The sequence below is a fragment of the Lichenostomus cassidix genome, chromosome Z, assembly GCF_008360975.1.
Source record: "Lichenostomus cassidix isolate B80296 chromosome Z, HeHo_3.0, whole genome shotgun sequence".
In the NCBI taxonomy this organism is placed as follows: domain Eukaryota; kingdom Metazoa; phylum Chordata; class Aves; order Passeriformes; family Meliphagidae; genus Lichenostomus; species Lichenostomus cassidix.
The window spans coordinates 34,341,699-34,366,000 of record NC_139511.1 but is presented as its reverse complement, the minus strand read 5'-3'; the positions used below and the strand labels follow the sequence as shown (position 1 = coordinate 34,366,000).

General features: G+C 36.8%; 1 protein-coding gene across 4 annotated transcripts in view; it reads left to right on the top strand.

The window, feature by feature from the left end:
- SPIN1 (spindlin 1) overlaps nucleotides 1–13,714 on the top strand; it is a 56,622-nt gene extending 42,908 nt beyond the window's left edge. For all 4 annotated transcript variants that reach the window (XM_085041772.1, XM_085041770.1, XM_085041774.1 and 1 more), the window contains exons 3-6: nucleotides 478–526; nucleotides 5,715–5,968; nucleotides 6,932–7,165; nucleotides 9,983–13,714. In XM_085041772.1, the coding sequence (XP_084897898.1) occupies nucleotides 478–526; nucleotides 5,715–5,968; nucleotides 6,932–7,165; nucleotides 9,983–10,182 (737 nt within the window). In that variant the 3' untranslated portion in view covers nucleotides 10,183–13,714. The remainder of the gene's footprint in view (nucleotides 1–477; nucleotides 527–5,714; nucleotides 5,969–6,931; nucleotides 7,166–9,982) is intronic.
- Nucleotides 13,715–24,302: the final 10,588 nt, after the last annotated feature.

Below are 24,302 nucleotides of genomic sequence, written 5' to 3'. Positions count from 1 at the left end.
GCTACCTGGGAGAGAGGAGGTAGAAAAAAATTGGAATTGAAATTAGGCCCAGGAAGAAGTGAGAGCTGGGAGTAAGGTATTTTAAGATTTGGCTTTATTTCTCATTGTGTTACTCTGACTTGATTGATAATAACTTAACCATCATGCCTGGTTTGCCTGTGATGGTGATTGGTGAGTGATACCTCTTTGTCCCTCTCTTGACCCAGGAACCTTTGGTTGTGTTTTCTCTCCCCTGTCCAGCTGGGAGAAGGAATAGAGCAGCTTTGGTGGGCACCTGGCATCCAGCCAGGGTCAGCCCACCACAGCTTCATGTGCACATAGCCTGTGTCTACCTCCGTAGAGCCTTCTGTTGAAACAGGTCACTGATCAGTCGTAACATGAAGTGTTTCAATTCTTTACATTTTGACATTTAATATGAAGGGTTCATGTAAGTTTTTAAATTACTTTTCAATAATTCCAACATCTTTTATATTTCAGGTCATGCAGGAGTGTCTGCCAGCATGATGAAGAAAAGAACTTCCCACAAGTAAGTTGTTAATATATGTACTAAGGAACAGCTCTCAGTAACTGGAAGTATTGTTCTAGAAGTATATCTGTATTGTTCCACTCACTTTGTTCTTGAAAATCATGTGGAATAATATTCGGTCTGTATATGTCTGTAGAGTCAGACTTCTAATTCTTTCAGGAGGGTCGTAGGAAAGAAAGCCCCACAGATAAAGTTTGAAACATTGTTTTGACTGTTAACATATTTTTCTTGAATGCAATTTTGAACTGCTTTCTGGAATCCACAGAGAAGGGTTTTCGAGCCTGAAATTAGCCACATGTACTGTAGGATGTCTGTTCTCTGGCACAGAGTTCATGCAGTCACCAGGTCAATAAAAAGTGCAAATCATGCTTACTAAGCACCCAGTCTGGAAGGAATCTTAGAAATTTCTAATCATGTATGCACTATAACTGCAGTGTTGGAAAAGATTTTTCATTTTTTAAAAGTAAAGAATACACTGAAATACTTCTGTAAGGAAGCTGCTGTTGGTATGTGAAGGAAGGATACCTGCTTTTGCTACACTTTCATGGCATGTATTTTTCCATCTGCAACATTTTAAATAGTAGCAGCTGAACATGGGTGAGTAGCTCTGCAGAAGTAGAGGTAACCTTCTGGATATAATTGGTCTTAGTATCATGCAGCAAGATACCATATCTGGCTATATCTGGTGAGAGAAATCTAAGCTGGGTAAGTGGAAAACTTAAAATGTTACTAGCTGTTTGTAAGTGTAAAGTCATGTAGTGTGCATCAATCACAAACAATTTGTTTGGCAGGTGTATTTTCCACAATGAATGTAGTTAATAACTGTTAACAGTGTTAACTGTTTCCCAGAGACAGCACCTGATGTAAAACTACTCTGATGCCTTCCACCAGCTCATCATTATCCATTCTTGTCTATCTTCATAGAAGGCAAAGAGAAACATTTATTTGTCTAGGGGCAGGTAGAGTTGGTTAAAATTTAATTTCTCTTGTTCTCTTTCAACCGCTCAGAGAAAGGAGTGTATGATGGGAAGACTATCAGAGGTGGGTTGCCTTTTGTACTTGAGGGTGGCTAGATTTGTCTTTATTGTTGTGTTAATATACACTTTTAAAAATAACTAAATAGGCTGTAAATCTGTTAGCATAAAGGCTTTTGTGGGACATAAGAAATTTTGATCCTAAGTGACATAATTTGGAGGTATTTAACTTAAGAATCCAGCTTAGTTTTATGTTAATTTAGCCTACTTCAATTGTTTATTATTTAGTAAAGGTTTTTTTGTACCAAGCCAAGATGAGTTCTTGTGTGCTGCTTACTGACTTGTCTGAGAATGAGGTAGAGTAGTAGAATATTGCTTATATTTATAGTTCACCATAAATGAGTAGGAGATGAATATGATGCAATACTATATGCTGATACTACACTGGGCCAATACGATAGACCATGAGTTAGTAATGCATGCTTTGTCACTGATTTAGTTACTTATTTAGTTAACTCCTCATTTAAGGAAAAAGAAGCCTACTGGCACTCAGAGACCATTGAGGAGATTTTAAAACAGCTTCAGAAGGTTTGTGGTAGAGGAAGGAACAAGACATGATTCAGTATTTGAGGATGTGATAGAATGAGCAGTGTGGATAAGCCTTCTGAACTCTTTAAATGGTAGTTAACTGTTGAGCCTTTTGGAGATGGTTCCCATGGTTGTAGGGCAGTTTTTCCAAGTGCTCTGTCAGTGGGTAATGGTGATCTCTGCCAATATGAAGCTGACCTCACTGGCATCAGAGCAGTCAGTAAACTCATGGATCTCGTTCTTTCCACTCTTAGTGTATAAGGAAAGCACAAGAACTAGCACAAGTATGAAACAGTCCTTTCTTCACAGGTTCTCCAGATTTCCTGTAGTTGGCAATGCACAGACTTTGAGGCATAAGGTTATACCTGCAATTTAACTACAAGGGAACTTAAACATTTTGAAATTTTGATCCCATTTTAATGTAACATATTCTTGGCTTCTGCAACCTCTAGAGCTGAAATTCACAACTGAATGAGTTTTTTAACTCATCAGGGACTACAGAAAGTACTTCAAAACTTCTGTCTTAATGTGCCTTATCTGAATATTTTGAAAAGTAGCTAATAACAATTCTTTGATCGCCATTCTGTTGTTATTGACAGAAGTTAATAAGGTCACAGTTGCATTAAGTTTTGTGTCCTGTTTTTAATAACTTTTCTGCTTTGTACCATGAAAGACTTGAAAGCATACTGACTGCTTGCTGCTGTACTGCTTCTGTAATGTTTTATAGATTTCATTCCAGTTTTTCACATGTGCGTGTTTTGCATATCTGAAAGGAGTGGTTTTCTTTCACCCTTCTGGGTTTCTTTTTTTTTCCTTGTGGTGTTTTTCTGAGATGACATGGTCAGGAAAAAAACCAGTCAACAACCAAACCTAAATGGATAACCTCATAGGTTACTAGGCATTGCCAGTCCCGTTTTCCTGAATGCTAGTTTGTGTTTTAAGCACAAACCTCTGGTAATGGCTGATTTTTCAGGTACCAGTCTACTGCAGTTTTGCACTGTGTCGGTTTCCCTGGTAGCAGTTGCCAAATTAAAGTTTGTGCAAAGACCATGTAAACACAGCTTTAAAATCTGGGCAGATTTCTTTCTGGCTTGGTAGTCTTTCAAACATTTTCAAAATACCTAGTTACGATAATGAAACCTTTTCACATTAGATCTTCCTTAACAGCTTACAGCCTGCAAGATAAAGAAGAGGATCAGAAACTTTTCGGAATTGAAGGGCCATTTACAATGAGGATGTGTCTGATGTGTCAAGAACTATTTCCAGGACATGCTATTTTCTATCTTTCCTGGCTTCGTGTCATACGTGATTAATTGTTATCCAATATTTAAGAGCAAATCTTTGTGGAAATTTTAAAGATAATTCTAATGAAAGAGATGGGAAAAAATTGTGTTGGACCTTCTGGATAGAGCATCATGGAAGGTTATTTGTGTAACTTGATTTATCACAAAAATACCACATTGGTGAGGAAAGGAGAGGTGGTTACTTGATTGTCATACATGGAAGTACATTCACAAATTCCTTATTGATAGTTAAAAAATTTTGCTTACTTTCTTACCATGTGTTCAGATGCAATAAGTAGGTTTTCATTGGTAATTTACTAGTTTGAATATCTTACTTCTTACAGTGTGAACCATTTCAAATCAGAGTGAGCAGGTGTTCAGTAAAGCAACCTTCAAACAAAACTTAGAACTGCAAGTACACCTAGCGGGTACTTGACTTGTAAATTAAATTCATAATGCTCTTTGCTCTCTGAGGCATTTTAAACATAGTTACCTGTTTGAACTCAGCTATGTTGTCTTCCATTGTTTTTAGAATGAGTGTGAAGCTTTTTGCCTTATTGTTCCAAATTAAACATTAAAGTAGATTATGCTTTGTAGGCAGAAAGTAAAGTTGTCTATAAGGTTGAATATGAATAGCATTATCATCTTTTTCAAAGGTAAAATGATGAGCAATGTAAATTGCTTAAACTAGATAAAGCGATGTCAGTTTTAACTTCTATCTCTAGTTGGTTTTGTTCCCTTCAGAATGAAGCAATGTTGCATTAGAACTAGATAAATAAATTGAATACAAAACAAACTTAGTTTTGTTGTGCTGAGAACCAGATCTCTGATCTTATTTTGTAGTAGTAAGTTATTACTGACACTTACTATAATTATAAATACATGTATAGACTTGAGTAGAAGTAGAATTTGCAAAAGTGTTCTAGTTTTTCCATAAAATTAGAACCAGCTTAGTGGGAGAGTCTCTTTACAGGAGCTCCAACCTTTTCCAGTTATGTAGCAAAGTTAGGAATAAAAAACTGCAGTCTGATCTTTGAAAAGCTCAAATGATAGGAAGAGTGAAATTTGAAAACACCCCCTGCTAAAATCTTCATGGTGAATTAAAGTCTGGAGGTGGGATATAATTGTATATCTTGTTTTTAATAGTTATGATTACAGTTATGATACAGCTTTAAGCATTCCAGTATCATATTGTGAGTGTATTATTCTGAAACGCTGCTTCCAGGATTTCAGTGGTATGATTGTTACCTGCATTTTTTGAATCATATAGGGACTTCTGTGAGAGCATTCATCATTCTTGGAGACCTTTTTCTCTAATCACCATCTCTAATCTAAGGAAGAATATTGCCTTCTGCAAGTGATGAACTTTTAAATGTTGCTTTTAAGCATGCTAGTTGTGTGCATATATTACTGCCATTGAAATGATGTGCACTGCAAGTAGTAGCTCAAAAAATTATTTTACAACTAATTGACATCCAGGAGAATTTTGTACATTTTCATGATGTCTCTTAGTTTCTCCCATTTGTATTCACAGTTGTCAAATGGTGTTTTTAACAGCTGGATAAAACAAAACTTGTATAACACTTTCAGTGATTTGAAGCTGTCAAATAGCTTGTATTACAGAACAGCAGCTGTTACTCACCAGAGGGAATTTCCATGCCAGTTCCATGAAAATAGCAGAGGGATAAAAAGGTTATTTAATGTTTCCCATATAAAGGAGTATCCATTCTATGGCCATTTCCATTACATGCAATTTTTCATTTCCCATACTAAATACAGAAGTGTTGTTGCTGCCATGTGTCTTTAAAACTACTTGGAGGCAAAATTACCTGTAAAGAAAGGAGGCTAAATTTCTTTTAGGTGAAAACAGGTCTGTTTTTGGGGAAGACAAACATCTTGCAGGAGTTTCAGTCAGCCACTGATAATGTTTGCACTAACCTCTTCCTCCTGGGAAGGAGTTGTTTACTGTTCTGCAGAGAGCAACAAGGTAGTAAAGTTGTGATGCTGCCAGGTAACCTTGTGCTTTGAGATTTTATAAGGTGAGTTTTACTTTTGACAATCAGAGTAGCAAGGGGTGGAATAGTTATTTTGGCTTAAGCAAACTAGCTTCATAATTTACTGCTAGAAAACTGACCTTTTACAGCACATCAAAAATGGATCACTACTTTTTAGTGTGTTTTTCTTTTTTTCAATAAAGTGTGATAAGCTTTATGCCCTAATTTGAATAAGGTGTGCTAAGCTGTAAAATATATCATCATGTAAAAGCATACAATTATTTTCTGAAGTAGAATTTTGAACATGTATGTATTTTTGTTTAATGTCAATGTTTGTATCTGTGTACAGAAAACATAGAAACAATGTGGGACCAAGCAAACCTATTTCTCAGCCACGAAGAAATATTGTAGGCTGCAGGATACAGCATGGATGGAAAGAAGGGAGTGGACCTGTAACACAATGGAAGGGCACAGTTCTTGATCAAGTTCCTGTAAATCCCTCGCTTTATCTCATAAAGTATGATGGATTTGATTGTGTGTATGGACTAGAACTTCACAAAGATGAAAGAGTTTCAGCTCTTGAAGTTCTTCCAGACAGAGTTGGTAAGTGTTTGGGGTTTTTATCCTAAATTCGTATACATTTGGGCTGACATGTATCGCTAAATGTTCTCCGCTAATCCGTCCAGACTTCCCCCAAGGTAACAAGTGACCACTTAAGCGTTACTGGTTAATTTCTGGTTTTTCTCACGGCAGTTAATCTAAAAGCTTTTATTTTTTTTTTCTATTCCAAAGGTTTTGATTATGCTAAATGAGTGCAGTTGCTGTCTTCTGTCTTTAAGTACAAAATTCAGTACATTTTGTAATTTTTAGATTAACATTTGTGTTTCTTCTAAAATTTCACCTCTAAGCCATCTTGACTATGTTGTCTATTTTGTCTGTCTAACAGTAATAAGGTCACATTTTTTTGGTAGTACCCCATGTACTTTTAATAATGGCAGGAAGACATTTTGTGAATTAACCTGATTAGTAATAATGCTATTTCTTTTTCAGAATTAGCACTGAATTGTTAAACTGTGGGTTTTTCAATCCACAAAGTTTGATATCCACTCAAGTAAACACTAGTTTATAGACAGAAGAAGCTGTTGCTTTTTCTAACTGGGAAGGAATTGGTAACAATCTGTAGGGTGGCATTAGGAGGGACCAAACTCCAAGGTTGAATTAATAACATAATAGAAAGAATCGTTCTGTGATAGGCCTTTTGTTTCTCCTGTCTGCCCCTACCAGTCCACTGTCTAGTTAAAGTTCAGAGTTTCTGCTGCTGTGACCCCAACTGATCTCTCTTTAACTTGCATTATGATTGTTTAATCACAGGGAGAACAATAATTGTTATTTTAACAACATTCTGTAGTTCTGCAGCAGTAAACTCTCTGGAATGGAGAGTATTTGTTTTATGTATGAATTTACTAACTGCCAATCAGATTTGTGTATGAATCAGCATAAAGATTATTTTTTACAAAAATACTTATCTGTGCTTTTGAGTGAATCTATGAAATGCTGTCATTTCAGCTTCGTCTCGAATTAGTGATGCCCACCTGGCAGACACAATGATTGGTAAAGCTGTGGAACATATGTTTGAGACAGAGGATGGCTCAAAAGATGAATGGAGGGGGATGGTTTTGGCTCGAGCTCCTATTATGAACACATGGTTTTATATTACCTATGAGAAAGATCCCGTCTTGTACATGTACCAACTCTTAGATGATTATAAAGAAGGTGACCTTCGCATTATGCCTGATTCAAGTAAGTAGGGCAGTTACTGTTTTCTTCTGGCAGCTTTTTGTATTGAACATTTAGCTGTGGTTTATTTGTGGACAGGAGAGCTGAAAAACAAGCATCTTGTTTGTTACTCCCTTCAATTTTTTTTAAAGTGTCACAGCTAATGAAGGTAGTACAACAAAGAACATATGTTCCATGTTAACTGCTGAGGTATTTAACTTTTCTTAGCAGTGACATATGCAGGAAAATACTTTTTCATAATTATTCTTAGTTCTGCTGAAACTGCATGTGTACTACCATGGAAGACTTTATGTTTAGGTTTTTTAGTAGAAACTGGCAAACCAGACCTCTTCCACTGTTTCCTTAAAGAAGAATCACAGCTTGTAGAGTTGACTCTACAAGCCAACAGGACTTGTGAAGCAGTAATTGTGGGAATGAATAGTAACTCTGAAGCAGTTACTGTAGGAATGAATAAAATTTTGGGTCCAGCTAATGTAGTTAGAACAATTTCACTGAGCTATATGTCTTCAGTGTGAAAAACTTTTTGAGTAGTTGCTTGTAGGAAAGAAGCACTCATTTTTTGAAAATTTATTGTCTCTTTTTCCTGTTAGTATGTTGTAACATACTAACAGGAAAAAGATTTCAGCATATTAAGGATATTTTTCCTCCCTTTTTGAATGGGCAGTCTTCTTCTTCTTCAGGACTTCTATTAGTTTGATTTTCACAGCTTCAGTATTATCCTAGAGATTTACATAGTCAGCACAAAAAAAGCGGGGGAGGGAAGCTTATAAAGAATACTTTGAGTTTACTTCTGTGTAACAAAGCACCCTTTCTGACAAAGGCCATCTGGGATTTAAAGAAAATTAATTGTGATTAATACATATGCAAAGTACTATGTAGTCAAACACTACAGTTACCCAATTAATAACTTGTTGAGTTTGAGATAGTCTTCTTTCAGATCCACCACTGCTAATGATCTACTGGCAGAATAAAAGTGGCACTTAATTGCATAACTTATGTAGTAATCATCTGTGTTTAGATCACCCTCTTCTCTACATCTAGCAAAAAGCAACATCTCCAATGCTTTTAAAGAGTGAACCACAGATTGTAATGGGAAAAAAGTGATTTTCCCCTTCCTAAAGAACTCAAGCAAGCTCTTTCAGATTTCAATGTTCAAATAAACTGTTCTTGGTCTTAACTACTAAAAAGGACTTCAAATGTGGTTTACGTTTGCTTTGCTTTCTTCCACCTTTGGGGGTGAGGATAGGGAGAGCTTATATGCTTTCTTTCCATTTAAGTACTAACTGCTTTTAATGCACTTTATCCTCTCTGCTCACCACAAGATTATTGACTGCTTACTGATTTTCTAAACATTTCTAAATATTTGCTTGCTTCCCTAAATGTAACTGCTTTCTAGGTATTTTGAATCATGTCCTTGAGTCAATGATTGAATGGTAGTAGTTTGGAGAAGTATTTTTCAAATCAGATTTTAGAATATCTGCAAGACTTCTGTAAATTTGGGGGAACTTTCCATAATATTATAAATAAAATTTCTAGGGTACGGTCTCTTCTCAAATATAGGTTTTGCACCTGTGAAGAGACAGATAATGGCAGATACCAAATAACAGATAAGTTGTTTTAAGCTTTTCTTTTTTTCTTTTTTTTTTCTTTTTTTGTAAGGGGAAAATGTCTTACTGGATCTGATACTAAAACTTTGTCTAGACTTCTGAGTGAAAATGTAGGAATTAAACTTGCATCTTTGCCAAGAAAGACTCTTCATATAAAACAGATACTAAGGGAATAATAACTATGTGTGACAATGCATTTATAGAGGAACTGAAACACAAATTGAAAAAGAAACTTCTAATGTTTGTGGAAGCATTTTTAAGGCTAAATGCAAGCTAATCTATTCATTTCCTGTTGTATTTTTTCTCCTTTGAGAGTTCTTTCACAGCTTTCAAAACTGAAAATAGAATGGGTGGAATCTGTAAGGCTTTCTTAATGCAAAATTAGAACAAAGTTATTAATTTAAAAGCTTATAATTTCCAGAATGAAAACCATATCAGATGTTACTGTTTCTTCAGGAAGTTTTTCAGTGGAATACAAACTGCAACTTTAGATAAACTAGAGGAGCTGAGAAAGATGTGGTTAGCTTCCAGTTCTCTAGCAGTACTTATTACCCTTTGTTGTGTTTGTTCTGTGATTGGCTTGTAGCCAATGACTTGGCATATTAGAAAATTGCACCTTTCGTTATTCAGATATAGCATAGGGATTGTCTAAAATATAAGGATATTATTTCTGGTTAGGTTTTGCCAGAGAGGAAATAATGCAATCAGACTTAACCAACAGTATTATTCAAATACAGAGTCAAAAGCTCCTTTTAATAAGGAGTTGACACCTACTACCATTTCAGAAGAGATGGTTTTGTTGCATGCATGCACTGAAACATTAGATAATGTGCGTGGGAAGAAGGAAGTTAAGTTTGGCTACCTTTCTGCTGAGGAGGTCCAAAGCCTTTTTCTGCTCATGGCTTAAATTCAGTTATCTACAGCCCTTTCTTACAACTTGGGCTTAAACCTTCCTCTCAAAGACTTACTTCTCTTACCAATCAAAGTGCTGTTTTTGTCTTAATAAAACTGAAGACAATATTGCTTGAATTTTTTTTCCTGCAACTACTTTCTGGAAGTATGGCAATTGTTAGGTGCTTGTCTGAACAAAACTAATTAATCTATTTACAACTTCTAATGGTTTTATATGAGTTTTAAAGAAGACTCTGCAGTTATCTTCCATATTGCAAAATGTTGTTGATGTCTACTAAAGCACACTGGGTTTGTGTTACAGATGATTCACCTCCTGCAGAACGGGAGCCAGGTGAAGTTGTGGACAGCCTGGTAGGCAAACAAGTGGAATATGCCAAAGAAGATGGCTCGAAAAGGACTGGCATGGTCATTCATCAAGTTGAAGCCAAACCATCTGTCTATTTCATCAAGTTTGATGATGATTTCCATATTTATGTCTACGATTTGGTGAAGACATCCTAGACATCATCATGAACTTTTGCCAAATTTGTGGAACTATTAAATGTAAAATTTGTAGACACAAAGACTTGACTGCTTTCCAGTTTAATGAAAGCTTAAATGTCCCTGCGAACCCACAATCTCTGCCAGCAAAACTGTTTTGTTCTGAGTAATACAAACATGACACATTTTGTGTAAGAGAACTCCTTTTCTTGAAGGAAGTCAATATGTTTGGGCAGGAGGGAGTTAAAAGCAAAGAACAGCTGCAAATTCAAGCTGTGTGAAGTTGATCTAGTATTGTAATCATTAATCTAAATTTTTTCATAGATTTTGACTTTTTCTTCAATCTTGCACTCACTTGTTCAACTGCCACATGCAAGTGTAGTTTGATATTTTGATACGCCTTCTTTTGTAACATTAAATTTAATTTCTTGGATACTGGCAGTCCTTGTTTTCAGGGTTGGGACAGAGGTGACTTTTCTGAAAGGTTTAAACAGTTTGTGCAGCATTAAGGAGTGCCTAACCCAAGTAACATCAGTCTGCTGTGTTTCTACACTTTATTTCAAATTTAGCTTTTTAAGACCTTGCAGTACGTGGAAATGCTTGTGCATTTTTGGCTAGTCACAGGGCAGTAGGATATCAAGTGTTTGGATTACACACGTTTCAGTGAAAAGGCTTTAAACAATAAAATTACATTTAATCTGTATAACCATTTAATTAGAATATGCAGGTTAATGGCCCATATTTACAAGTTGTAGGAACCAGTGAAATACATGCAACAAGGCTGCCTTCAATCCTAAATGTTGTACTTCTTTCTTTGTTTGTTATTCACACTTCTTAGCAAAACCCAAGTGCTTGGTGCCACAACTTTAACAGTATATATGCTACTTCAGAAAACTTTAGACTACGCATTGGCATCAGTAGTCTCTCATTTAATATCAAAACCTAGCAACCTGAATGTTTGTGTGTGGACTTAGAAGCCTAATAGTAGTTAATATTTTACATGGTGAATACAATCTCATGCCAGGGGAGTGGGAGGGGGCGTCCTTTCACACTGAAGATGTAACTTTAGAGAAGGAGAAGCATTTGTTGCCTTCTGCTCAGTCTGTTGCATTTGTTTGTGTTGGTTTGCTTTTAATCATTTTGGTTCAAGAAGGCATCTTCCCAATTTATTGTTTTTTGGCTTTTCCACATAAGGAGTGTCTGGACAAATCTACAGTTTAAACCTGTTGTTGCCTTTTGTGGTGTACATTGTACTTGCTTTGAGGTATGCTGTTAACATGATTTTTGTTCTATGAACACTAGAGTTCTGCATGCCAGTGGTGTACTATCTAATGGAAGCTATAGGCAGTCTCAGTGGTTCAGTCATCTGCATTAGATTGTGGATGTAAATAGCAGCCCACAACTGCAAAATCTTTTCATGGTTATGATCTTGCAAGATAGTTGTAAATGAAGATTAGGGTTTCTGAAGTTTGGCAGCTTTTAAAAATAATGGAATTGGAACAGCAATCCAGCACAGCAACAAGGTTGTCATGTTACATTAAGGCAGAGCTCTGCAAGGTTCAAAAAACTGCTTCACACAGTTACAGAATGTGAAGACAGTTAATACAGTTGATGGAAGGAACAAATGCCCTGATATCCAACTGTGTGCCATTAGTGGAAGAATGCAGGAGAGGTGCTGTTAATCAGAGGACAGAGGTGCAGATGACCTCTGTTGTGGGTATTCTTGATATTGAAGACTCAATGGTTTAAGCCCCTTTCTGTCCATTTTTTTGCCTGATTTAATATTTTAGCCTTAAGGCTTGTGCCTCATTATGCTGTTGAATGGTAATAAATACTCTCCGTATAAATATGATACCTTAATTCTTTGTCCATTGCTACTATATTGCATTAAGTCCAGTATTTCATCATGGGCAACCAAAGGCAGGCTATTGTCTTTCAGTGAATAGCTTCTCGATGCAGTCCTTATGCAGTAAGTACCTGAGTCGTAAATGTTTCTTGTGTTTGAACAAAGTGAGCAGATTTGCAACACAGTGTTTTCATCCTGCAGATCTGTTGTGTTTTCTATTGACTCTTAAGAGTCCTGCATGTAAATCTCAAAGCTGAGCCTGGCTCCATGAGCCCAAGTCGATATTTGTGGCACAGGAATGAGTGAGTGTATTAATTATACACGAGATACGTGAATTATCTAGTACACTGAACTTGGGGCTATATATCTGGGTATAAAAGGTTTGTTTTCAAATATCTGAGGTTTAGGTGTACTGGAACACTTTCAGCATTAGGCTTGTATTTGTGGGTTTTCTGCAAGCCTGTTAAATACACCATGTATTCTGAGAATTAGAGTATAATCTACAAACTGTAAAGTTCACTGGTTTTCAATGTCCCCGTTGTCTGTTGCGTGGGTATTTTCTTTTCACTTTTTTTTTTCTCTTTTTTTTTTTTTTTTTTTTTTTTAATAGCTTAAACCACCTTTTTGAGGCTTGAGACTAATTCCACTCCCTGCCCATCTGCTTTGGGCTTTGTTTTAGGCTCATGTTTCAGATCTGCATGCAGTGCTTGCGTTACCCTGGTAACTAAATGTTGGTTCCTTGTTATAGGGGTTCAACATTACTTTCCAAAATCACACAGGGCTTGTGATGGCACAAGCCATGGATCTTTGTATAAAAGTTATTCACCTTCCACATTTACCTGCTGTAGTATTGTTGTATATTGTGCGTGTGTGTGATGTCAGGCTGCCATGTAAAACTTCTTAAAAGGGAAAAAAAAACCTTAAATGCAGACCATCCTTTTTTGCATGCTTAGAGGGTTAGAACATTCAATGTAACAAACTAAAGTTGCATGTTAAAATGTTTAGGTTTTTGTTTTGTTCTGTTTTTATTTTGTGTTCAGTTTTTTGTGAATTTGCTTATTGTGCTGTTTTAATGGTTGTTAGTAGGATTAAATGCACCGGTGAGACGAGCATAGTGCCAACGGAAGGTAATTTTCCAGTTGTATGTGTCATACAGCATTTGAAGGGACCATGTATTCTGTTAAAGAAAAAATAAAATTTCAGTTGAATAGCAGAACACTACATTCTTCTTCTTTCTTTTGAGTGCCAAATCCTAAACTATGTTGGAGTAGAGATGGGGAAAACCCTTTTTGTTGCAATAGGTAGAAGCCTTCTTTATAAAGGGATTGTTTAAACATAGGGGCTTTGTCTTCAGAGAGAATTTACTAGTTGTGTCAGGGAAAAGAATTATGTTAAAAACAGTTTCTGGTTCCTTGAAAATGCTGTGCTTTTTGTATTTTACATCATTAGTGCAATTTGGATGGTTCTTGGTATGTGTATAGTTCAGAGGTCTTCGTGTTCACATCTTTAAATTAGGTAGTGAATTCATCTTTAGAGCTTGGTTTCTTTATTTTTATTTTATTTTGAACAATGTAGACAGTTCCCTGTTCTCTGCATTTAGAAGTATAAACACTTTAAATCTGTTACTTAATTCTGTAAGTAATTTTTATAATTATGATGTAACTCTATCCTTAAAACATTTAAAATAAACCCTTTATGTGCAACTTATGCCTGTAAACTTTGTTCTCACAAGCAAAATGTAGTGATGTGATTTCAGATTATGAAGAAGCAGTTTTCTTCATTTTTCTGATTGAAAGGATTTATTATTTTAATGTTGAACCATGTATGCTGGTATAATACTTGCCCTATGACGTACATTTGCTTGCAAAGCCAAATCTTTATTCTTTTTTTCTAAATAAGTGTAAGTGCTGGTAAGATGGAACTTGGCTAAGGTAAAGCATACTGTTAAATTGTATTTAACTAAATACAGAAAACTCCCCTCCAGGGGCTGTGCAGGTCTGTGAAGCAGTCTCTATTTCTAGAGCACACAGAATGTTTCAGCAGTGGGGAACTGCAGAAGCATTTGGCAGTGTTTTGGTGATATATTCATTTGCTTTGAATTAAAACAATTTAAAATCTAATGAAGTGTATTTTACTGGTGATAAAAAACAAAGTTGATGCAAATTGGAGGTGATGAGCACAGAAGATAATGACCATGTTGTAGATTTTCTGAAGTCCTATAAGTTGTGAAGACTTTATGTGGTTAAATTACTAAGGCAGACTTTCCATGTTGAGCAGATTTTCTTTATTACTACCTCGTTTTTGATAATAAAGGGTGCATGGCACTTAAAGGACATGGTATAGTTGTGGACTTTGTAGTGTTAGGTTAACAGTTGGACTCAATGATCCAAAGGATCTCTTCCAACCTAATGATTCTGTGATTCTTAAATATGTTTTTGGGACCAAGCTCATTTAAATGCATACTGAAGAACTTGGAATATGACAGCATGCATAACCAAGCCTCATCCCTTAGTTCAGGATTCAGTTTATTGTATCCTGTTGCCTCTGGCACTGCTTTCAGTGAAGATTTATATTGTGTATATCTGTGAATAGAGGGAGTCTTAAGACTTCGCTGTAGGAGTATCACCTGCAAAAAGCAGGTGTTTTTCTGTGTGAGCTGCCTATGTTAATTTGTTGTTTAAAATAGATACACTAACATGTTATGACGAATGCCTGAACCTGCTTTGTATTATCGCTCATAAACCAACCTCAGTTTGGTGGCATCCTCTTCTGTGTGGAGAAAGAGGAGCCTTATAAAAACAAATATATTTTTCTTGTCTATAACTGCTGTAATGAACCCTTCCCTTAAAGCTGGTTACTTATGACCTCACTTGAAAGCAGCTTGGGTATCAGTGCTTTGTAGACACTGATGTCCCACAGACTTAAGAGTGGGCTGGGGGTCCTACTCACAGCTATTGCTTTAATACCACTGTACTGTATTTTCCCATCCTACTTGTCCGTATGAAGAGGTTATGTTTTCAGGGGGGAAAAAAAGCCTCTCTTTGCTCAGTAAGTTACTTATTTACTTATTTTGACATAAATAATTTTTTTTATATTCATGCTGTAAGCAGTGGAGCCATTGATGACTTTCGGGGATTCCACTGTTTTCTGGGAAGGATAAAGTTCAGTAAGGATATTTTGGAGGAGATTAAGCTGCTGCAATTTAAGATCATTAAGGTCTAAAAGAAGTAAGAGTAGGTCAAGGAAATGATAGGTATGTTCTTCCATCCTCAAGCACTGGATAATAAAAGATTTTTACTGTTTTACACACTTAAAAGCACTTTTTCCAATCTAAATCTTGTTTTTCTTTCTATAAGCTCCACCCTTGGCATGCTACATCACTTAACCTCTTTTTCAGTATCAGTATCTTACCATTTTAATTCATTTCGGGATTTGCAGCCTGGGGAAATTATCAAGCTATTACACATTTTTTTCAGGCTCTGCTCTTACCACTGCCTTATGAGTTTCCTGATTTCCAAACAGAGTGCAGAGCTGCATGTGCACAATATACATGTGTGTATGTACAACAGAAAGCAGCTGAGGTCTCAGCAGTGTAAGTAAGGTGGTGTCAACATTTCTTTATTCTATTTAGATGTTCATTACAGATCTCTACACATTTTTCTTCTGAAATCTGTTATGATCTTCTTAACTTCACTTGTACACAACTTGAGTAAATGGTTTTGCAGCCTGACAGTTAAAAAATCTCTGTGCTTTGACACTGGTTCCACTCACCCTTGTGAGTGTAAATAATCTTTGTATTTACTTGTATTCAATGGAGTCTGACTTTTATAGTCTTTTTGAATATTTTGATGCCATTGTTCCTCAGATCTATAGGCTGATCTGTTCAGAGCTGACTTTAGTAATGTACATGGATGTCTGCACATTTACTTTGATTTGCATAATCTTGTTACTTCTTAAGGGTATTCCACACAATATGACATGTGAGAGGCATGTGAGACAGGATATTTTTGTTAATTAAAAAAAAACCCAAACCACAACTTTATACTGCTTTTAACACACTTCATGTTCATCAAAGTGAATCTCTGTGAACAGTCACTGTGGAGAGAGGATTTTTTTTTTCTCTTTCTTTTATGGAAGATTGCTCAGTGTCAGGGCAGCACTCCTCTGGGTTTTGGACTGATGCATTTTAGTCCTGTTGCACTAACTAACTGCACATGGTATAATTTCATTCCCCAGCTTTGAAATGGGCTGGGGAATGACTGCTTAAATTATCTTCATAAAAGACCTTTACCACAAGCCATGCACTTGGAACACTGGTTGTCATACTTTCTATAAAAGCTGTCATTAATTTGTTTGATTTTGCAACACTGTGTACTAACTCCTAGCTATTTTTATCTTACAGAGGCAGATGTCTAACTTAAACTTTCATTAATTTAATTCATTAAAAAAACATACTAACCTTTTAAGTTTTAAGAACAAAATAAATGTGCACTAGCAGCGCAAGCACTAGAGAAGATAAAATGATTCAAAGGTTATGCTTAAAGTGTTGAAAGGACAGCAACAGCAATTTTTACAAGCAACTTTAGCTACATTGCTGCACATTTCATTATGGAAAGTAGAAACTCTGCCTTCTGGGAATCCTCAATATTCTCCAGCATTTTTCATTTAATTCAGGTTTGTGCCTTAAAAGGATATCATTCTGCCTGACACAAAATTCTTTCATTAGTGTGGCTCAATGTGCTGTCTCCTCAGAAGCTGGCGGACAAGAAATAAAATAAAAAGGGGAGTTACAGGGCTTTTTTTTTTTTTCAAAAAGTGAGGCAGAAAAGCTAACTACTCTGATTCAGAACTTCTGACAGTAAGAGAAAAAAATAATCCCGACAATAAAAGGGCCTGTTATCTAGTGGTTATGGACTGAGAATAAGAGTTCATTCCAAAAGAACTGGAAGGAAGATTAAACAGGAGAATGCTCATAATATATGAGAAATGCAATATATAAAGTTTCATTGAGGAGAAAATTAATTACAATGTGTGGTGCTTTCTAACACTGTAAATCCAAACATCCCAGCCTTTAACTTTATATTACAAAACTAGTGGTGTACATAGAAGATTCTTAGCATTTTGGCTTCCACAGATTAGGTTTAACACATAAAATGTGTTCATATTTAAAATGCAATCAAATTATGCAGATAAATGGCCCTAAGTAACACCATATGTTCTCCAAATTCTGAATTTTTAGTTTAATGTATACCACTCTTGTAGATTACAAGACTACAACTACCTAAAATTACTACAAATTGTTACTATCTAATCATAGTCCTCCAAATAATGCAAAAGTATAAAAGGGAGATCTGAATTGCTTCAGATTTTTAAAGCATACACTTGTGCATGGAAGGAAGAAAATACTTGAAACGTGCAGAAAACTGCATTGCAGAAAGCCTGTGATGCACTTCATGCTTTGTTTTGAGATGCTCCTCTGTGGAGTATAAACATTTTTTTGCACTCAGTGTAGGTTCAAGATTGCAATGATAAATGATGCTGATATCTATGTCCATTTGAGTCAATTAATAAAACCCAAAAGTATACACTGTGTGCTGCCAAAGGCAGAAATTTGGATTCTTCAGATATCTGCTTTTCTGTAAGCTGCCTGATTATATCACTAAAAACATTTTGGAAATAAGTGCAATTCCTAAGTTTGTCTTGGTTTTCTTACTGGAATTAGTCACTACTCTTGAATGGCAGAGGAAAGGTTCAGAGTAACTACCAGAGAAAACCATGCCATGGAGTGAAGAAGTGACCTGGCCAACCAACTGAAATCCTGGACTGCCTTTTTAGATGGCACAGACACAACAGGCTCCTACAAGGTATGGCACCAATGGAACCTGCTTTTTGGCCTTTGGACTAGAACTGAAAGGGTATGAATACTTAGTTCTGAAGCAGTATTCCTTTATTGTCTGGACCAGATAAAGTTTAGTCCTATCCCATGCTCTAGTGTTCTCTTTGCAATGTGATTAACAACACATAAAGGTGCAGAATAACATGAAGGAGCAGCAGAGATGGAAGTTCATGAACTGATCACAACCCCTGTTTTCCAGTTCCCTGCACCAGGCTGGGGAGGAGGAGGAGGTAGAATATTCAGGAGCGAAGTTGATCTTGGGAAAAAGGGGTGGGAGGAAGCTATTTTAGGTCTGGTCTTTCTTTGTTGCTTCCTGTGCATATTTTTAATTGGCAAAAAATTAATTTTCCTCAGGCTAAGTCTGTCTTACTTGGGATGGTACTTAGTAAACAATGTCCATGTCTTCATCTCAACTGAAGAACTTTCTCATCATTTTTCTCCCCTTCTTCTGTTGAGGAGGGGCACAGAGAGAGCAACTGGATGGGCTTCTGACAGTCATGCAAAGTTAACCCCCCACAATAGCATAAGGATTTTTTATTCTACTCAACAACCTCATGTAAGATTTTTCTTTTCCTTGCCCAAGACAATTTGCAAAGTAATTGACAACCATAGAATCATAAAATATCTCAGATTGAAAGAGACCTTAAGGTCATCTAGTTCCAAACTCCCACCATGGGCAGGGATGCCTATGAAAACTACATGAAAGCCAATGTTCTTGAGGCAGAGAAACTAGCATGTGAAACCTGAGTCTTTGGCATCTGTAATTCTCTTAATTGTCATTTCAGAGCTCTAAAGTACAGTTCCTGGTTTTTTCAAACTCACGGTCAGCCAAAGGAGCAAGTCTTACCTTCTTAGGCTACTTTTTGGGAGTTTTGTAGTGGGGTTTTCAGCCTATGATAATGATTTAGTGACTCTGTGTCCTAGGTTGCAATATCGATGTAGTTAAGTATTCTATTACCACCAGCTGTGGGCCATTAGCTGCTATCACCCACTCCGGATGACAGGCAATGGGCCATCCGTTAGCTATTATCACTTGCTAATGACCCACCCCGCATGACAGGCACTGGGCCATCAGGGACCCACCGTGTGACTCATGGACTTATCCCATTGTGAGATGCTCTGCCGAGGAGGGAGGAGCCAGGTGTTCCCACCTGGATATAACCTGGCCTTGGAACTGCCTGAGCTAGCCCGGTCTACTGGGTTCCCAGAGGACCAGAGCTACCACTGGATCTTCAGCTGGAGACTAGACCTTCACAGGATCACTGCTTCAACTGGACTACTTCAGTTGGACTGCTACTACCACCCTAACACGGTGTTAGGTTGTATCTGACTTTGTCAGTGCTTTTCCTTGTATTATTTCACTTATTTTTAATTTCAATCTTGACTTGTGATCTCCCACTGGTTTGTTTTCAAACCAATACACTCTGCTTTCTCAATTATTTCTGTGCTTCTAATGGTTTTAAAATCAGAGCACATGATACTACAGGCTAGGGAATGTTATATATTCTGGGGATGTCTGTGCAAGGGGAAGGTGTCTGGGATTTTACAGTAGTTAGATAAAGCATGAACAATACAAATGACAGCAAAACCCAGCCTTAAAATAGCATTCAAACAGGAAAAACAAATTTCTTATGAAAATGAGCATGCTAGAGAGAAAACTCTTAGGAGACTGTCTGCAAACTCCTGAGACAAGTGACTGCAGTGAGGTCAATGTGCTCTGCCAACACTCTTACTAGGAGCTCCTACTAGCAGCTGCAGCATAGCTGCATTGGCAGCTGGGTTACTGGCAGAAAAGTAAGCTAGCTTCAGTGCTGTCAAACTTACATTGGCTTCCCTGGGACTTGGTCCTTTTTTTGCTAATAAATAATCACCTGAAATATGTTTTAATAAATCATTCAGTCAATCTAGCTAGAAGAGAGGCTGTTAATGAGGTGGGCAGAAGTAGATGCAGACTGTCCCTTCCACAGCTGAGGACTCTATTCAAGTTTTGCCAGAAAAGGTTGTGCCGATGCCAATTACTTTTGTATGCGGCTATCAAATTGCTTAAAGCAAATGAAACTACTCTAAAAATTCTGGAGTCCTTCCTTGTATCAGACTGCTTGTGACAATCTGGTCTTCTTCCATCAGAAGCTCTGACAAATAGCACCAGTTGGTGGTTGCTAGCAACTGTAGAGGATGGAGCTAGATTTTGCAGGAAGACACAAACAGCCTTACGCTTCTCATAAAGCACATAAATGCAGGATCTAGTGTTGGATGATTCTGACCCTGGAAGGAATGCATCTAGTAAGGTCTCTTTAGGGAAAAAACCAAACCAAAACCCCAAATGTCCACTTCAATACACTCAATTGCTAAAAGTCTAGAGTGATAGAGTGTAAAGTGTGTCTAAACTCAAATGAACTAGAGCAGAATTTTACTACAGTATTTTTCCACTTCTGTTGCTGCAAATGTTCCTTGTTGCCATGCAGCTGCTGCCGTATTAGATGAGACTGTGTTGTTTCCCTGGTGTACCCATTTGGAAGTCAGAAATGTTACAGCACTGATATTTAGCCTATCTAGCCCTTGGTAGTTTGAGATACACTACTCAGGATAAAGTTAGATTCAAAGGATTGCTGAATCAGGCTTTTTATGCTGCAAGGAGGAGTTCATATACCTTTGCTAATTTCAAAATCTGTAAAAAGGGAAGAATGTACCCCTAGTTGCTGCACTTCCCATAACAGACTTTTTGCATATCAAGACTGTATTAATAGGTTGCAGTATTTCCTGATTAAATGAAAAATATTCAATGCAAACTCTCAAATCCAGCTAATTTATGAGTATTTGTAAGGGCATTTTTTCACCCTTTCTGATTGTGCTATTGTTTATTTACACCAATAATACATATTGAACTGGGACCCAGGGTTATGTTCCAAACATTTATTTAAGGATTGTTATTATAGAAACATAGAATATCCTGATATGGAAGGCACCCACAAGAATCATTGAGTCCAGCTCCTGGCCCTGCATGGGACACCCCAAGAATCACACCATGAGCCTGACAGCATTGTCCAAACACTTACTAAACTCTGTCAGGCTGGTGCTGTGATCACTTCCCTGGGGAGCCTGTTCAGTGCCCAGTCACACTCTGGGTGAAGAACTGTTTCTTGATATCCAACCTAAACCTCCCCTGACACACCTTCAGGCCATTCCTGCAATGAGGTCTCCCTTCACTCTCTTTTCTCTAGGCTGAACAGACCAAGCGCCCTCAGCTGCTCCCCAAATGGCTTCCTCTCAAGGCTCTTCACCATCCTTGCTGCCCTCCTTTGGATGTTCTCTATTAGCTTAATGTCTTTTTTACATTGTGGCAACCAAAACTGCATATAGGACCCAAAGTGAGGCCTCACCAGTGCAGTTATCTGTAATAATAATTGCCTCTTATTTGTAACAATGTTGCTTGGAAAAAAAAAAAAAAAAAAAGGGAGAGATATACCTTACAGTATATTCTGTACTAAAATGTTTTGGTTACTTGGTAGCTGCTAAAATTCTCATTCAGTCCTGATGATGGTGGGTGTCTTTGTGGTAAGAATAACGTACATCCCAGTATTTCTTATGGAGGAAAAGTAAGATTTCCTTGCAGCTAGCCCTTGATATCTGCTCCAATAGGCACTAGAGAGTTTAAATAACATTAATAAAATCATAATTTAAAAAAACCCTAAGTGCTGTTTATTTGGTTAATTTTCCTACTTGAGAAAAAGGTAGTGTTATTTCTTTTGTGTTTGGAGGTTATGTAGGGGAAGCAGTTCCATCAACAATCATGAATGAACATTGACTAGGTGTCTGTATCACTGCTGACTATGTTATAATGACCCGTGTGTTTGGGTCTCCTGAACCCAGCTGAGGAAAAAGTGTTCCAAATGTGTCAGCTCTAAGGAATAATATGAATGTCCTACAACTACTTTAGTTGGCAGGTTCTGAATGGTAAAATTTAATTTTTTTGGCTCAGTAGTTCGTTGTCTGTTGGCTGCTTTCCCAAGCTCATTGGTTAATGTGTTGGGTTGAGACCAAGAAACTTGCTATTGCTTTTTTTTCACTGTGTACACTGTGGAAAGTAATTTTGCCTGTTTTCTCACCAATAACTCAGATTATAATTCTCTCCTGTAAAGCACATTGTTATGTATTATGAAAGTGAATTAAAAAAAAACCCAATATTTGATAAAATTTTATCAATTATTGCTAAATATGTAACTCTTCAATCCACTCATGTTTCCTTTATTCTTGTGTTCTTTCCCTTGATGTCTCATTAGGAGTATGATTTTCCATCTGGCTAGTATTCACGCATAATGGGATTCACCAAGGCCAATTGCTAATATGACTTCTTCGGGGATTGCATTGCATATAGTTTTATCCTACCAAAGTTTATCTTGATTATGTTTGTCACTTATATATTTTGATCAGGGTATAATTAAGTACACAATATGCTAATGATTAATTGAACACAGAGCAAACAAGACCTTATCCAGGTCATACTCTCCTTTGAGTGAATTTAGTCAGCTTTTGCCTTGTGGCTTCTCACTTGATGGATATATGGCCTGCCAACATCACCTGTGTTATGCAAGTATGCATTTCCTACAGAATGGTTAAGAATTATAAGATGATTGAAACTTGGTGGTTTATACTTTTTAGTTTAAAAATCCAGAATCATGCATATAACACAAGTTTTAAGAGAGTTGTTTGCAAATGTTTATTGGATCAAATTCTTTACTACTCAGACTAGTGCCAGCTATGAAGAAGGTACTTGAAGGAGAAAGCAAAGGGCTCATTATAAACCTAGACAGGTTCTCAGAACCTTCTCACACTTCATCTTTTATATAGCTTATGGAGACATTAACTCTGCCCCCATAGGTGTATAGAATTACGTTGCTTTGAGCACATATTTTCATAGATTATTTAGGAGTCAGCAAGTCTCAACATTTTTAACTTCTTCTTCATTTCTCCAACATCTCTTTCTCCGCATGCTGCCCTATATCATTGAAAACATGACTTTATGATCCAGGATCTTAGTATTATTTTTTTCTTTTTTAATTCTCAGTTGTGTGTCAAAATCTGGATATGTAATTAACCTCAGTGTTAATTGAAGCAGAACCTACAAGGAAAATAAGATCATCTTTGAAATGTGAACACAAATAAATGAAAAGTCTTGCATTCACTTTGCACAGCATGGATAAATACTGTTACTTTAAAATAATATAATAAATTCAATAATAAAAATGTCTATTCTAGCAAAACCATAAATGCAATTTCTTGTGGTGGGAAGCTTTTATTTAATTTTATCCTGGAATTCTCTACAGGCTTCCACTGGATGATCAGTGTCCTGTGAGAGTATTCTTGACTTGAAATACTGCTGTTTTTACAGTTCATACAGTATGGTCAGAGGATGATCTGATGTAGAAACTGGAATTAATTTCACTATGAACTTGGTTGCTGTTTATCTAATCAAGCACTCATATTGATTAACATCCATTCTATTCTAGTGTTCAGTATTTGAATCATAACAGATATTTGTCACAATTTTATCTTTTCCTTAAGTAAAATTGATGGGGTTTTGGCAGGCTGCAGATTAAAACAGGGGAACAATTCAAAAGTAAAAGGCTAGAATGCCTTTGCACACACAGTTTTAATGTGAAATATTTTTATGCTAGCTTCATTAGACACTTGAATATCCATTAAAAACACTAGAAATTATTTTAGGGGATACTGATAATTTTTTTAAGATAAATTCTCTTTTAATTGGGTATTATGTAATTAATGGAGAAGATGTACCAGGTTTGATTATCACTCTGTCACTATCCTTTAATTGAACTGTAATTTAATACCCCTACAGCCATGTCATCTTTCATTTCCTTTTTTGCAGGCTGCTTTAGGCAGAAAAAAGATTGCTATTTGTAACACTATGTCATTTTTATTAATTTCTAACTTGATATCAGCTGGAGGAAAAACGTATTATTCAACCCAAACATAGATAAGTGCGCTGGAATAAAATGAAAATTCCTCTTATCTACTTGGACTGAGGATAGACAGCCCCTTTTCTATCCAGAAATCAGATAATTCTCCATGCTACAAAAAAAGTGCTGGACTTCTGACAGTAAAAAACTTTAGTGCCAAAGCTAACCAAGCTTTTTGATGAGATCTTCAGGGGAGAGACGGTGAAGTCTGTGGCAAGCTGAAGAGGACCGACGCGGTCAATTACTGTCCAAATTTTGAAAGTTCGACATCTCCAGCAAGTGTTTGAGCTGTTCTTGTCTCCTCAGAAAGCCAGCTTGGCTCTCCGAGGAGCAGGGCCAAGGGGCAGCGCATCCCTTCTTGCGGGGCGGGTCCGGGCGGCGGCGGGCGGCTATAAAGGCGGCGGCGGCGGTGCCATGCGAG